General features: G+C 39.6%; 1 protein-coding gene across 2 annotated transcripts in view; it reads left to right on the top strand.

Moving 5' to 3' along the window:
* Positions 1-15,405, top strand: part of Acyp2 (acylphosphatase 2) — a 204,761-nt gene that overhangs the window by 116,185 nt on the left and 73,171 nt on the right. Inside the window, exon 5 of one of the 2 annotated variants that reach the window (XM_029558616.1) lies at positions 283-2,317. The exons of the other annotated variant lie outside the window; for it this stretch is intronic. Coding sequence (XP_029414476.1) covers positions 283-289 — 7 coding nt within the window. The 3' untranslated portion in view covers positions 290-2,317. Of the gene's footprint in view, positions 1-282; positions 2,318-15,405 lie in introns of those variants that run through there. 2 annotated transcript variants of the gene reach the window in all.

Genomic DNA, 15,405 nt, shown 5'->3' with positions numbered 1-15,405 from the left:
CCAAGAATTCTGCTTACTCCTCCTCCCCCTCCCCCTCTCCATTTTTTTCTCTTCCTTTTTCTCCTTTTTCTCCTCCTCTTCCTCTTCTTTTCCCTATATTATCTTTAGCTACGTCATTTGGGACAGAATTTCAGTGGAGGCATACCATATTTGCATTAGGTCAGGGATGATGATTGTGAGCTTCATTTTAGACAAGGAATACATAAATGAAAAATGGATGGATTTAGGTTACTAGTAGTGGTGATGGTGTGGCTGTGTTGGCTTTTTTGGTTTTTTTTTTAGGCATTGATAATTTGGGCTGTTTCCATTTGAAGCTGGAGACTGTGTGCACATCTTTGAATTGCCTGAACTTTTATTATTTGGAGGAGATACAAGCATCCTCTGGAAGTTTTGCTGATTCCTCTGACTCATCGCATCTGATGAACGTGCTGTCTCGAAGCCAGGTTGATGATTGCCTTTCACATTACACGGAACGATCTTCAGCGATCACGGATCAAATTGCATACAGACTTTATTTCCCTGTGTTTTGCATTTCTATTAGCTCAGGTTCACCTGTTAACCCTGGGACTTCTGACGTCCTCAGCCGTGCACTGCTGACTAAGCGCATCACCATATTCTTTCCTGGATGGAAATGACCAAGTCAGGATCATTTTGTCGTGGCCTGTCCTGTTGGCTTTACCTTTTGCTTTCCAGCCCTTGGTATCAAGCTAAGAATGGAAACACTTTAAAAGAATAAAAAGTGTCTTTATTCCCCGCCTTACACATGGCTTATTGACTGTGGCCAAACAGCAAGGATGCAGAACAGAGAGGCTATTGTGCACCCATTAGTCATTTCTGGGGCATCAAACTCCCTCCCGTGTGGCAGTTGTGTGGTCTATAGCTGCGCAGTCCACACGCAACCAAGAAGTTAAGTGTGTTTCATTTAACAAGAGTAAATATATTCCTGTACAAAAATGTTCCAAAACATGTAAAAAATGCAAATGCCTGCAATCTCACCCCAGAAATAAGTTTATTTTAATAGAAGCTAGAGACTTATTTTTTTCCTTAGAAATGTCTTGCCTGTTTCCACCACAAAAGGTTAAAAAAAAAACCCTTTTTATTTATTACCAAGTAATACACATTTACTTTTAGAAAAATTAGGAGCTTAAGTAGACAAAGCATTCTCACTAGAATACCCTGAAGAGATGTCTGCTCTTCCTTATTTGTAACTGCCATGTAAATTATGTAAATTTACAACTAGGTATAAATGTTTTCTAAAACTGGCCTCATCTTTTACTGTGAATGTCTTTCCATGTCAGTAAGCATATACCCACTAGTGGCTGTAAGATATTTCATTATGTTGAAGTATAAAATAAATTCAGGCCAGCAAGATGGCTCAGTGGGATGACTCTTACTCTCAAGGCTGAGCCCAAGTTCAGTTCCTGGAACCTACATGCTAGAAGGGGAGAATCAACTCCTCTGAGTTGTCCTCTGACCCCCACATGTGCTCTGTGGCATGCCCGAGTACACACATGCACGCACACACACACACACACACACATTAAATAAATGTAATAAAGTAAATATACTTAATAAAGCTCATAATAATGAGGACCAAATCCTTTAAATTATCTTTTAGAGTATTTGTTGTGGGGTTTATAACATATTTCTTTGAATCCAGTTTTTAATTTTTTATGATTTCTTCCTTGGGATCATGTTTAGGAATGTTTCTTCCCTATTCAAATATTTTAAATTTTTTATTTATTTTATTTTATGTGTATGAGTGTTTTGCCTGAATGTATGTAAGTATACCATGTGTGTGCAATCCCCACAGAGGCCAGAAGAGGCATTGGATCCCCTAGAATTGGCATTGCAAACTATTGTTAGCCATAATGTAGGTTCTGGGAATCTAACCCAGGTCCTTTGCAAAAGTAGCCTGTGTTCGTAATTAGTTAATCATCTCTCTAGCCCCCAAATATTTTTTAAATTATGTATTTGTGTGGGTATGTACACATGATTACAGTACCTGTGGATGCAGAAAGAGGATATTGGAGCCTCTAGAGCTGAAGTTACAGGCAGTTGTGAACTGCCTGATATGGGTACTGGGAACTGAGCTCTGGAAGAGCAGTACACACTCTAACCGCTGAACCATCTCTCCAGCCTCCTGTACAAACATTTAAAAATTATTGAGCTGTGTTTTCTTACAATATTTGATTATTTTCTGTTTAACACTGAAAATTTTAGCCAGTAGAATTTGTTTTACATATTGAGGCAAGATTCTAACTTAATTCTTTTCTAAAATCCTTTGTTAAATAATTCATCCCTCTAACAATTAGTATGTCAGTTTGTAATAAACAATAATTCATATAAATAACTAGGTTTGCTCCTAGATTTTATTTATTTATTATTTTTAATTCTATGTGTCTTCTGGACATGTCAGAACTGTTGCACTCATGAACTCACAGCAGCTGTGGTTGCCTGCACAAGATCAAGCCAGTCAACATTCTAGCATGGAGGTAGAAGGGCCTCATGAGCCCCTGCCCCCTAAATGAGGAGCTATTGACTTAGAAGGCTTCTGGGTGGGAGGGAGAGCCAGCTTTCTTTAAGGGGGTGGCCCCTGGTAGGTTACACTCCAGTGGTTGACTCCATACACATATGTATATGGACAGCACAAATGGAGATGGGGCAGAAGGTTGTAAGAGCCAGAGGTGGTGGATGATCACAAGGAAACAGTTTTCCACACAGCTGGGCAGTTACTCATATGACTCACAGCAATGGTGACAGCATGCACAAGTCCCACATAAACTCAAGCTTATAAACTCTCAAGTACACAGAATCCTAGCATAGAAGTGGGGAAGTGGGGAAGAAACCCCATCCCTACCTGAGGAACTGTTGGCAACTGATAGCTGCTTGGAGAGGGAGAGACAGTTTTCTTCAATGGTGTGATGCTGGATAGGTTGACCAGGCTCCAGTGAATGGACCCACACCGAAGGGCATTTGGGAACACAAATTTGACCCAATAGGCATATATAATTGGGACTGGGGCATTAAGGGGGATTGCATATAGGGGAGGGGCCTAAATATGATCCAAGTATAATGTCTGAAAATCTCAAAAATTCAATAAAAATGGGAAAAATGGCATGCAGTCGGTGGGGAGTAGACCTTGGAGACATTAGAGGGAGAAGTGGGAGGCTGAATATGTTCAAAACACTGAATGAAATTCTCAAAGAATTAACAAAAAATATTTTTAAAGACAGGATTTGAACAGACCCTTAAAGATGGGTTAAATATTATACTGCAGTATTTATTACCTTGCAAATACAAAACAACATGCTGAAGACATGTTTTTTGAAGCAATACATCCTTCTAGCAAGAGTAATGTACTTATATTATGAGGTAACAGAAAAATAAGATGGAAAAGTTTGGGGAGAGGGTTCTTTGAGTAAGAGAGCTTGCTATGCAAACATGAGGACCTGAGCTAGAATCCCCAGGACCCATCAGAAAAGCCAGGCATCGTACATGCTTGTAACCCAGCACTGAGGGTGTGGGGACAATCAGATGCTGGAGTTCACTGGCTGGCTAACCAGCCTAGCTGCAACAGGCACTTCGAAGGTTCACTGAGAGACCATGTTTCAAGGGAGTAAGATGGGTCATGAAGGAGACCCAGTGTCCTCCACTGGCTTCAGTGGGCTTATACATAGGTGTGTGTACCCGCACACGCAGGCATCACACACACGAAACCAGATGGGAAAATATGAACAACGTAATGGAAGGTTTTGGATGACACCATGTAGTTTGCGTTTGAGGCTGCTAACAGCAGCAGATCCTTTGAAGGTTGTCTTTTTTCTATTTTTAAATTTATATTTGTTGTATGTGTTATGAGTGTTTTGCCTACACGTTATGTTGTAAGTGCACCACACACGTGCAGTGCTTGTGGAGGGTAGACAAGGGCATTGAATCCCCTGGAACTGGAATTACAGACAGGTGTTAGCCACCATGTGGGTGCTGGGAACCAAATCCAGGTTCTGTGCTCTTAACTGCTGACCCATCACCCCAGACCCTCTTTGGAGGTTTTCTAAAAAGAGGAATGATATAAGAAGTAGAATATAAATAATGTGTTAGAGTTTCAGAGAATAATTTTCAGATTAATTCATTATGATTAATACCCAAGACTCTTTCTACCCATTAGTGAAGTCCATGAAACTTTTGACCAAAACAGTTGTTCTTAGCACTCTCTCAATACCTAAACTAGATATTTGATATTGTTCCATTGTTCTAAATTATAGAATAATGAAGTTCTAGAAACAAAGTTTTCTTTTAAACTTAGGTTTTAATGTTACCAAGCCATTTTTTTGTTCCTGTTATCATTACAACATAGATTTTAAATATTGTCAGTATATTTTATCATATTAATTCCTGAGTGTGATCTTTCTTAATTAAAATCATTTCTCTAAGCTTGCACTGAATAGTTATAAAATAGCGATTGAACGCACATTGGTGCTGTTTTGATTAAGTGTCCTTTTGTTGTCTGGTATCTTCTCAATCTAAAGTATGTTTATTGAAAATAAAGCTTCAAAACACATATGTTAACATAATGTGTTTTATTTATTTGTTTGATTTTTTTTTTTTGAGACATGTAGCTCAGATAACCTCAAACTCTCTATGTAGCCCCAGCTCCAGGAAATTATTATCATTTTATCTCATTCTGAGATTATAGGCATGTGCCACCAAGCCCAGTTTTATTTTCTTTCTTTAAAAAATCAATCTTAGCTGGGTGTGATAGTGCACACCTTTAATCCTAGCACCAGGAGGCTAAGGCAGGCAGATCACTGTAAAATTGAAGCCAGCCTGGAAGGTATAGGTCTACATAGCGAGTTTAAAGCCAGCTAGGACTACATAGTGAGACCCTGCCTTAAAAAAAACCCCAACCCCCATGCTCCCCAAAGTAGCAACACACACACACACACACACACACACACACACACACACACATCAATCTTAGGTGTTGGTGGTGTATGCCTTTAATCTCAACACTTGGGAGGCAGAGGCAGGTAAATCTCTGTGAGTTTGTGACCAGCCTAGTTCACACAGTGAGTTCCAGCCAGCCATAGCTATACAAAGAGACCAACCCCCATGCTCCCCAAAGTAGCAACACACACACACACACACACACACACACACACACACACACATCAATCTTAGGTGTTGGTGGTGTATGCCTTTAATCTCAACACTTGGGAGGCAGAGGCAGGTAAATCTCTGTGAGTTTGTGACCAGCCTAGTTCACACAGTGAGTTCCAGCCAGCCATAGCTATACAAAGAGACCCTGTCTCTAAATAAATAAATAAATAAATAAATAAATACATACATAAGTTATCAACTTACTACATGTTTTATTTTTTAATAATTGAGGTGTATTAGGGCTTTTAATGCATTTATGAAATTTTTAAGTGATAGATATCTGTTTAACTTCAAATCTCATTAAACAAAGATTTGTTATCTTCTATTTTAATAATGGCATCAATTTTTTTCATGGCTTGACATAGCAGTTTGAATAAAGAGATAAACTGAAAAAACAAAATATGTCTAAAATTATTTGCCCTGTAATTATGAAGGAACATCTTAAGCCTATCTTGTCACGTTTCTTTAGCAATTGGAACATCAGAAAATTTCCTTTCAGAATACCAAATGTGGTACCTCAGCTTTCCAGAATCTTCTCTTTAATTATCATAGATCTTTCCTTTCAGGGACTCATTAATAGGAATTTAACTTCAAGTAAGAACACAGATGATATAAATATTTACTGTGATTATTCCCAACTAGTTACAATTTTAGTATTTGTTGTTGGCTGTTTTCAGATTACTGTTCAGCCCATCCCACTGGCCTTGGGACTTGCTTTAGTGAATGGAATGTTAATAGATGGAATGTTAGTTATAAAACCTTACATGTGCGTGCATTGTTTAGCTTGAGTTTGTAAACTGGTCATTTGTAATGAGAAGGGCTTTTGCTTGGCAGTTGATAATCCAGCACAGGTGGAGAAACCACAGTCCAACCTGCAGCTGAATCTCTGGCGGTCATCCAGTCCCAGCCTAGACTGGCCAAACTACAGTCAGTACACAGACTTGTGAACGTGAGGATGATATTTATTATTATAAGTCACTGAATTCAGGATGCTTTTTTATGTAAGATTATTGAGGCCACAGCTGACAAATACAGTTATATTTAGAAACATGAATATATTAAGACAACGCATCATTACATGACTGACCTATCAAGTCTGCTAAATTAATTGAAAAATACTAACAGATAACTGTTGAGAGGGTCTCTTGGCTAATGACAGCTGCAAATTTTTTTCAGTAAAATGCTTGAAATAGGGTATATGTTCCTTTTTCTTTTTTGGTAATAAACCTGTCCATTAGCACAAGTAATTATAAAATGAAATGGCTCCTCATAGTAAGCACTATTTGCCAGATGTTGCAAGATATGTGTTATCTCATTTTTGTTGAATGGAGAAATAGGAGCAGGAAGGGTAAGTGACTAATTCAATCTTCATAGCTAGGAAAGGCAGCATTAGGGTCTACAGCCTCTTTGACTAAAAAGGTAATTATTATGATTGTATTCTTCATGTTCAGCAAAGTGGAACTAAGAAAAAATGGAATTCACAGAATCATATACCCAACATTTGAAAGTGTGTTCCCTGCAGTCTTGCCACATGACCCAGACCTAACCAAGAATCTCAGCATTTAGAATTCTACCTGTGCTCAGAGTAGATCCTACTCCACTCTCCAGCCTGGAAAGTGTGAATCTCCCTCCCCAGTTTCCACTAATTCCCAGGCCTTGGTGTCCCTGGCAGCCACCTTGACTTGCCCTGGAGCCCACCCTTTCTGGTCTCTCCTGGTCATGCCTTCACCAAGTGTGTTATGACTTGTGCTAAGGACTCATTCCCCTTACCTCAGGGCTGCGTACTCCTCTCCCACTCAACTTTGACTGATGACTGCAGTGCCTGCCCCTTCTCAAATCCTTCCCCTATTTTCAGAGGAGCTTTCCTTTTTCTTTGAAGCCTTGGTAGCCCAGAAGCCAGCTTTGAGAGTAACATCCCCAGCTGGAGTATCATAGCATATGCCTTCCCTGTCTGGTATCTCATTAAAAGCAAAACTAGTGAGACTCTCTTGGGGAAGAGCCTAAGTTGGAATCAGTCCATTACTGTGACAGCCTCCACTTAGCTCAATTTTAATTTTTTCAACCAAATTTCATTGAATTCCTAACACTGTTCTATTCAACTAACCTTAAATGGTGAGATGTGGAAGCATCTAATAGAAGAAAGAGCTACTCTGTTCTTGGATTGAAGCGATGCTTGATTTTACATGACTAAGAAAAGACCTATCTTTAGAATTTGCTTGCTTCCTACCTCTTTCCAAAAATATGATTTACAGAAATTACAGAATCAGTCAGGGTATAAGCATTTTCTGTAGCTTTCCCCAGACCATATTCCCTAATAGCTATTCAGAGTGAAATTCAAGAGTTCGAGAACAGGGTTTGTTTGTGAACCCAGAATTTAGAGATGTGCAGTTTTAAATAGTCTGAAGCACCTGGTTCTACAACACTGGTAGAATAGGCCGAAGAGCCGCTCTCTGCCTCTGGGCTGGCCAGGCCAGGCCGATTGACCTGTCTTGCATGATCCGCCACTGAAATTTTAACTCCTGTCAAAATTATTTTTAATGGGAGAAAACTGAATACCAATTGACCAAAAGAATTTCAGTTCTCTCTAATTTCTAATATAATTTTAATTTGTTCATCTTTAATTTAGGAAGCAATTTACCTAGTAATTTGTCTGGCATTAGTTTCTTATCAAAGAAACTGCCTTAATGGATTTTTGAGGAACTCATTTTTCTCACATTTCCTGATTATAGAGGCATGGGTTTGTCCATTAAACAAACATTATTTTGTTTGTTATATAAAGCATTGCATTTAGAAATTGTTGAATATATAAGCGGTAAAAAATGGTGAGTGAGGATGAATCAGGTGCATTTGGAAGTGGGGTGTCTCAAGATTCCTTTGTGGAACGTAGGAGGGAAGATTCAACAGTGTTGACTGAGTCAGTGTTAAGATTGTAGGAAAGCATTCTCTTGTGTGAAACTTGACCAAATTCTCTAACCTTTCTAACCTCTCATTTCTTACCTGTTAAATGAAGATTATGCTGCCTTGCTTCCTTAAAAAAGTGTCGGTTAGGGGATCAGTGAGACGACTCAGTGGGAAAAGGCACCTGTCACCAAGCCTGTCTACCTGAGTTCAATCCTCAGGACCCACATGGTAAAGGAGAGACTTGGCTTATGCAAGTTGTCTTCTGACCTTCACACATGTGCCTTGTCACATGCACACACATACAAACACACACAAAATTTAACGTAGATGAAAATAGTAAATCTGAAAGTGCTTTGCCTTGAACAGTACCCACACATACCAGTGACTGTGGTGGAGAAGAAAGGTTACTCTGAGAGCCGTTCCTGCAGAGTGGCCATAAATGGACAGCCCTCAAATTCTGTTATTAAAAGGTTGTCCAGCCAGAAGTGTTGGTGTGCACTTTTAATCCCAGCACTGAGGAGGCAGATGCAGGAGAATCTCTGTGAGTTCAAGGCCAGCCAAGCCAGCTGGGGTGGCTACAGGGAGACCTGTCTCAAAAAAAAAAAAAAAAAAAAAAAAGGTAGTCAGGAAGAAACTATCGGCCAGAGATAGTAGTGACAAGGCTCCTTAACTGGACCTGATAATGCCAGTCCCAGTAATTTCAGATAATATGTGAGTGTCTGAAGTGTGCTTAGTACCCTGTTAGTTACTAGAGATACACAATGGTAAGATAACTGAGTTTACACCATGTGTAGTGGCACATGGGTTTAATCCCAACACTTGGAGGCTGGCAGATCTCTGTGAGTTTGAGGCCAGCCTGGTCTACATAGTGAGCTCCAGGCCAGCCAGGGTTACATAGTGAAATCCTGTCTCAAAAACAAAAACAAAAGATACTGAGCATGTCTGTAAGCAAGTGTTAATGTGCCCATGGATGACAGCTTTACATCTTCAGCAGGGGCAAGCCAAGATGCACAGGCTGGGCAGGGCATGGGTGAGCAGAATGGGAATTGCTATTGTGTGGTTTTCATTGAATGGGGAGATTTAAAAGTAATCTACTGCTGGGCATGTTGGCACACACCTTTAATCCAGCACTTAGGAGGTAGAGGCAGGCAGACCTCTGTGAGATCCAGGCCAACCTGGTCTCCATAGGGCGTTCTAGTCCAGATGGGGCTATAGGGAGACCCTGTCTCAAAAAAAAAAAAAAAAAAAAAAAGAAAAAAAAAGTCAAATATACAATACAATAGTCAGGGTTTGGGGTGGGAGAGAAGATGTCACAAAAGATGCCAAGTAACATAAGGCACTAACCTTATTCATAACTCACTAGGCCAATCCGATATTACATTAAATTCTCTACCATATCTAACTAATGCTTTACCCTGGAAAAGTTGCTACTTTGGTGCCTGCTTTCAGTTAAATATTTAGAGAGCATCTGGGCAAGTTTGTGAGAAAATGAAGTCTTATATAAACATGCAGATCTTTATTGTTTGTCTCTGCTGCAGAAATCCTAGTGTGGCACCAACATTGCCTGAGACCTCACTGTATCACTATAAATTCATACCATGTGTTGGATGCTTTGGGGAGGTGGTAGCCAACCCCATAGTCAGTATTTAAAACTCCTGGATAAGGGACTAGCTCCCAGAGAGGTAATCCCAAGTGAGTAGCCCTAAACACACATATATACAAGCACCACTAAATAAACTCAGTGCAAGTATACTTATAAATGTATATATATGTAACAGTAATAGTCAAAGAAGAGGATGGGAAATTGTGAGGGAGTCTGGGGTGCTTGGGGAAAGTTGGAGGTAGAGATAAGTGCAAATACAATTCTTATGTATGAAATGCTCAATATATATATATGTATATAAAACTCCTGGGTAAGTCTGGACCCATCTTTTAAATATGTTGAGCACTGGGAATTTTTATGCATTTGGGAGACCAATTTCCTCTGATAGACAGTCCCTTGTTATTTCTGGCCATAGGCAGGCTTGAAAGGGTGGAGTCAGGAAGGACAAAGAATTTACAGTACAGACCTTTCAATGATGTGTTGCTGTCAGGAAGAGTCAAGCCATTTCTGATAAGAAAGAAGTGTTAATTTTAAGCAGCTGTGACTGTACTTTCTGTGCTTGACTCCTGCAAAGTAATAGCAGGGTAATTCATGGGCTGCGGGTCACAAGATTAGTTTGGGTAATCAATCTCTAAGTGAAACCAAAGAGAAGTAAACACTGGAAGAGGTGACAGACGTCAACCCTGGGAATGGAGTCTTAAACCATTCAACCTTCCTACCCCTGGTTTAGACTGGTCAGCATCTACTTTCCCTCTTCAAGCCCTCACTCCCTACTTCTGTACAGAGAGTCAATACTTACCAGTTCTCTGAGAGCACAAAATTACTCCTAATGGAACTTGAGAAATGATACTGAAAATCATGCATCATTCCTGGTACCCAGCTGACCCTCAGCACCCCTATTTTGATGCTCAAAGAAATGTGGGGTTTTTTTGTTTTGTTTTACAATCTGGTTTACAATTTTCATCAACATATTTGGCTGGTATAATGAAAAACTACCCGAGTCTATGGAATTGATTGAGGGCTTGCTATTTTACCGAAGGTGCTTATTTTCTGAAGAACTCTCCAGATAGTGAATGTTCCTTTGATTTGGAAGTTGCCTGCTTCTGGGCTTAAATTGGACCATTACTGTTAGGATCTATGTCATTTTAAATCCTATGCATTTGGGAAATCTTTTTTTTTTAAGAATGAGCAATAAGTGTTTATTTTTCCAAAGGCAGTTTAGCTAAGTAGAAGATATTTAGGACCCGAAGTCTTGTTCCACTTTTCCTTTTCAGTGTATAGCTAAGTCGTTTACTTTATCTCTTACCTCTTTTATTTTACTTATAAAATATACACATTAATTATGGCCCCCTTGATTCTAAATGTGTCATACGTGTAGAATTCTGTGATAAAGCCTTAAAATATCAGAAGGAAGTAGTGATATCTGAAGGGTTTATCAAGCTGCAGTATTCTTATATGTGTGAGTAATGGTGCAGCATTGCATAGAGTAAGAACAGAGCCAAGTAAATGACTGTGAGCATTTATGTTTGTACATATTTATATTTAATGACTCTATCTATTCTTATTTGATAAGTATTTAACAAAATATTTGGAACCATGTCATGACATGCTAAGATCCATACATGTCTTTTTTTTTTTTTCAGATTCTATGTCTTAGTCAAAGCTTAAAAATTCTACAGTTGAGAATCAAAAAGGCCTTATAGGAATGGACCAAGCCAGCACTCAGAGCTATAACTGCATTTTTGCTTGATTTTGCATAACTTTCAAATCATGCACTCTGAAAACTAAACCCCAGCTGTTCTTCAAGATAAGCCGAGATGACTGAGCAGCTATACACGTCGCATCTCATAAATATATAGAAGTATGAACAGGTTCAGGCCCCTGAGTGAGAGCCCCTTTCTGTTTGAGAGAAAAAGAATACAGCTCAAACAAATTACTTTCATTATTTGAGGAAAATGACCCCATTTACTATAAGCTCATTAGGAAGGAAGAATTTATATCTTAAACTCAGATCTGAAGGATAAGATGTAGGGGATCAGGCAATCTTTAGCACTGAGCCAAGGTCTAAAGGCAGTAATGCAGCCTGTAAACCTGTCAGTGGACAAATAGGAGCCATAGTGATAGCAACAGCTAACACTAAGTGGTCCTTGGTTAGCACTGTGCTAACCACCATGAAGCAGGGTCTGCCATTACCCTCACTTTGAAGATAATGAAATCAAGGTGTACAAGTATGTACACAAGATCATACACAAGTGTGCTAGCTTTCAGATTCAGAGGACTTGACTGCAGAAACCACACTTTTTTTTTATTACTTTTATTTTAGGTGTATGAATGTATTGCCTGCATGTAGGTAAGTGCACCTGTGTCGTGCAATGCCTGTGGAGAACAGAAGAGTCTGTCGGATCCCCTGGAACTGGAGTTACGGACAGTTGTTAGCTGCCATGTGGGTGCTTGGATTTGAACCCGTGTCTTCTTCAAGAACAGTCAGTGTTCTTAACTGCTGAGCCATCTCTCCAGCCCCAAGAAACCACACTTTTAACTAGTATGCTATGCTGCCTCTCCTGAGTTTAAAAATAGTTGATGTTAAGGGACCGATGGCATAAAACCTTGAGTTGAAGTTCTAAATTGTTTAGGAAGTGACTGGAATGCCAAGCTAATTCTAAAATTAAGTGATGAATGGATTTGGTGAACAAATGAACAAATAAATAATGGGAAAAGGCAGAACATTCTAAGCGGTGTTGAAAATTGGGCGTTGTCAGAGTTTCCCAAGCAGTAGTAGGGACGCTGAACAAGGCAGGAAGCTCTTGGCAAGGGCTGTCTTATGTTAGCTCTCCTGCTGGGGCCGGTTTTGCTTCAGGCAGAGGCAGAGCTATAAGTCAGGGTTAATTTAATAGATTCTGCTCAGGTGAATGAGAAGCGAGGGCACTTAGCCAGGTAGGCCATTAGAGATTGGCCCGGCTTGGTTAGAGGCCCAGGCAAGAGGCTAATTTTACTAACATTGTTTCTCCACTATGACAGCTTCTGCTTCTGTGATAAATGGCATTGTGTAGCAGTGACATTAGATACCAATGGTCATGGATCAGAGGGATGAATTTTCACAGCATAGTTACAAATTTGGATATGTTCATTTCACATATTTGTTATGATCCAATTTGTTATTCTTTATTTTTTTAAACTAAAATGTTGCATAAGACTGAAATAGAGTTTGCTAAACCATTTGGGAGATTATTAGGAAGAATAATTAGGAGTAAAATTGCTATTAATATCATTTGTTAATTTTGTCATAATTTTTGTTTATATTTATTTATATTGTATTTTCAAATTTTTAATTATATGTACATGTGTGTACCTATGTGTGGGTTTGTGCACATGAGTGCAGTGCCCATGGAGGCCAGAAGAGGGCATCAGAGCCCCTGGAACTGGAGTTGTAGGAGGTTGTGGGGTAGCTGATGTGGGGCCTCTGTTAGAGCAATACTTACCCTTAACTGTTGAGTCATTTCTCTAGCCCTAAATGTTTATGATTTGAGAAACTTACATGATAACTTTTAGAGATAGACATTCAAGACAGCAGTATTTTGGGAACATCATTTTAAGTCTTCATTTCCTAGTTCCTGCTGTAGTTGGTGAAAGAAACAACCTTGTTTTCTTTAGCGTATGTACCACTGCCTCCTTATTTTCTCTCTCCAAAGACTATACAATTATTTCTTCTTTTTAAAGCTCATAGTTTGTTAGATCTAGTTGTGTATACTATCAAAAGTCTCCCAAACTTTTCTTTAAGAGTCCAAGTTAGTTTTATTTGTGCTAAGGAGCTGTTTTCCAAATGACTGACAATGTCAGGCTGTTTCCAAAAATTATTTCTCTTGCTTAGTCTGCCCATTTGTCATGTTCTATCCAATAAATAAGAAAAATGTACAAAAGAAAAGAGACTAAGAAATGAATGTATCCAAGAAATTCTTTGCCTTTCTAAGTAAGTTAGCTCAATCAGTGCAATTCGTTTGCATCTTTGAGTTCCAATTCACATCAGAGGGACAGCCAGGGGTGGAGAATGAGCACAAGTGGGGACCTGTGGTAGAAGCAAGCACTTGAGCTCAGTCGGTTCACCTCTCTGAGTTGGCTTCTTCATGTGTCTTGCAGCATCTTTATGAGGAAACTAATCTGTATAAAGCTGCACACATAGGTTTCTAAAAGCTAACCATTATCACTCACTAACATCTAAACTTTAAGACTGTTTCATCAGAGAGAGCCATATCACTTTAAATGTTAAGCAAATGCTTTTGATATGAGTATTTCCAGTCTCCTGGGCACTCCACCCCAGCCTGCTGCCCCATTAGCTGTTGCTGTCTGCAGTTAGTCCTGATAACTGGAGGAGCATCTAGCATTTTAGGAAGTGATTTAACATTTTTTAAGATCATATTGTCTTGGTTAGCATACGAAGTAATGGGTTTCCTTATGGCATCTTCATACATATGTGTCATTATGCTTTCTCATCCGTGCCCCCCCCACTGTGTCCCCTGTGCATTTCCACACTCCAGGTGGTTGGATCCCTTTCCCCCACAAGCAGTACCCCTCTGTTTTCTTATATATAATAATAGCACTTCTTTAGGGAAATTTTTGGGTTTTGATGTGCTATCATGACTTTGAATTATTTACATTTTCTCTTAAACTTTATTTGCTTTTATTTTTATGTCTTCTATCTACTGCTTTATATTAACTGTGGTTGTGAGGCTGGATAAAGGACAGAAAATTATGGGACCTGAGAAGGGAAAGGAGCCCCTTACCCCAGAGCCTGGTTGAAGCCTGCCTCCAAGTGAGAAACAAGAATTCCAGCACATTCGGTGCTTGCTGTGAGTCTGCCAACATGGAGACAATATTCCTTTCATATATTTTATGTCAAAATAGCAATGAAATCGGTATAACACCTAAATGTATATGACCTTGGGTAGGTCCCATTCTTCTCTCCCATCCCTTATTTTCTGGAAATCTCAAGACTATTAACTTTGTTTATAGTAAAGATAAGCTACTTCCCTTAATCCTCTGCTCCACAGCATTACTTTACCAATTGTAATCTTGTCAGATCCCCTTCACAAACCACTCAGGCAATCCTTTGTATGAGTGTATTGTCTACATGTATGTGAGTGCACCTGTGTCGTGCAATGCTACCACGGTCAGAAGAGAGCTTCGACTTCCCCTGGAACTGGAGTTAAGGATGGTTCATAGCCTCCATGTGGGTGCTGGGAGTCAAACCCGGGTCCTCTGCAAGAGCAGTGTTCTTACCACTGAGCCATCTCTCCAGCCCCTTAAATTTATTTTTATTTTATAAGTGTTTTGCCTGCATTGTATATAAATGCATTTGTGTCATGCAATGCCCAGGGAGACCAGAAGTGGATCCCCTGGAACTGGAGTTAAAGACAGTTGTTAAATGCCATGGGGTGCTGAGAATCAAACCTGGATCCTCTGTAAGAGCAGCCAGTGCTCTTAACAGCTGAGCCATCTCTCCAGCCCCTATAATAGCTTTGAAACCCACAAAATCCTATGTATGATTGCCGTAAAGACAGTAAGTCACGTGGGACCCTGCTTTAAGAAGCCCACACCTGTATTTGAAATGTGCCCCCCCCCTTTTTTTTCCAGTGCTTTTCTTTCTTTTAACTCTCCTTAAAGTCCGTATTAAAATTTCTCAATAAACCCAGCGTGGTAGTACACACCTTTAATCCCAGCACTCAGAAGGCAGAGGCAGGCAGATC

The sequence above is a fragment of the Nannospalax galili genome, unplaced genomic scaffold (genome assembly GCF_000622305.1).
Source record: "Nannospalax galili isolate Female #2095 unplaced genomic scaffold, S.galili_v1.0 scaffold286, whole genome shotgun sequence".
NCBI classification, from domain to species: Eukaryota; Metazoa; Chordata; class Mammalia; order Rodentia; family Spalacidae; genus Nannospalax; species Nannospalax galili.
This window is presented reverse-complemented; position numbering and strand designations above follow the sequence as displayed.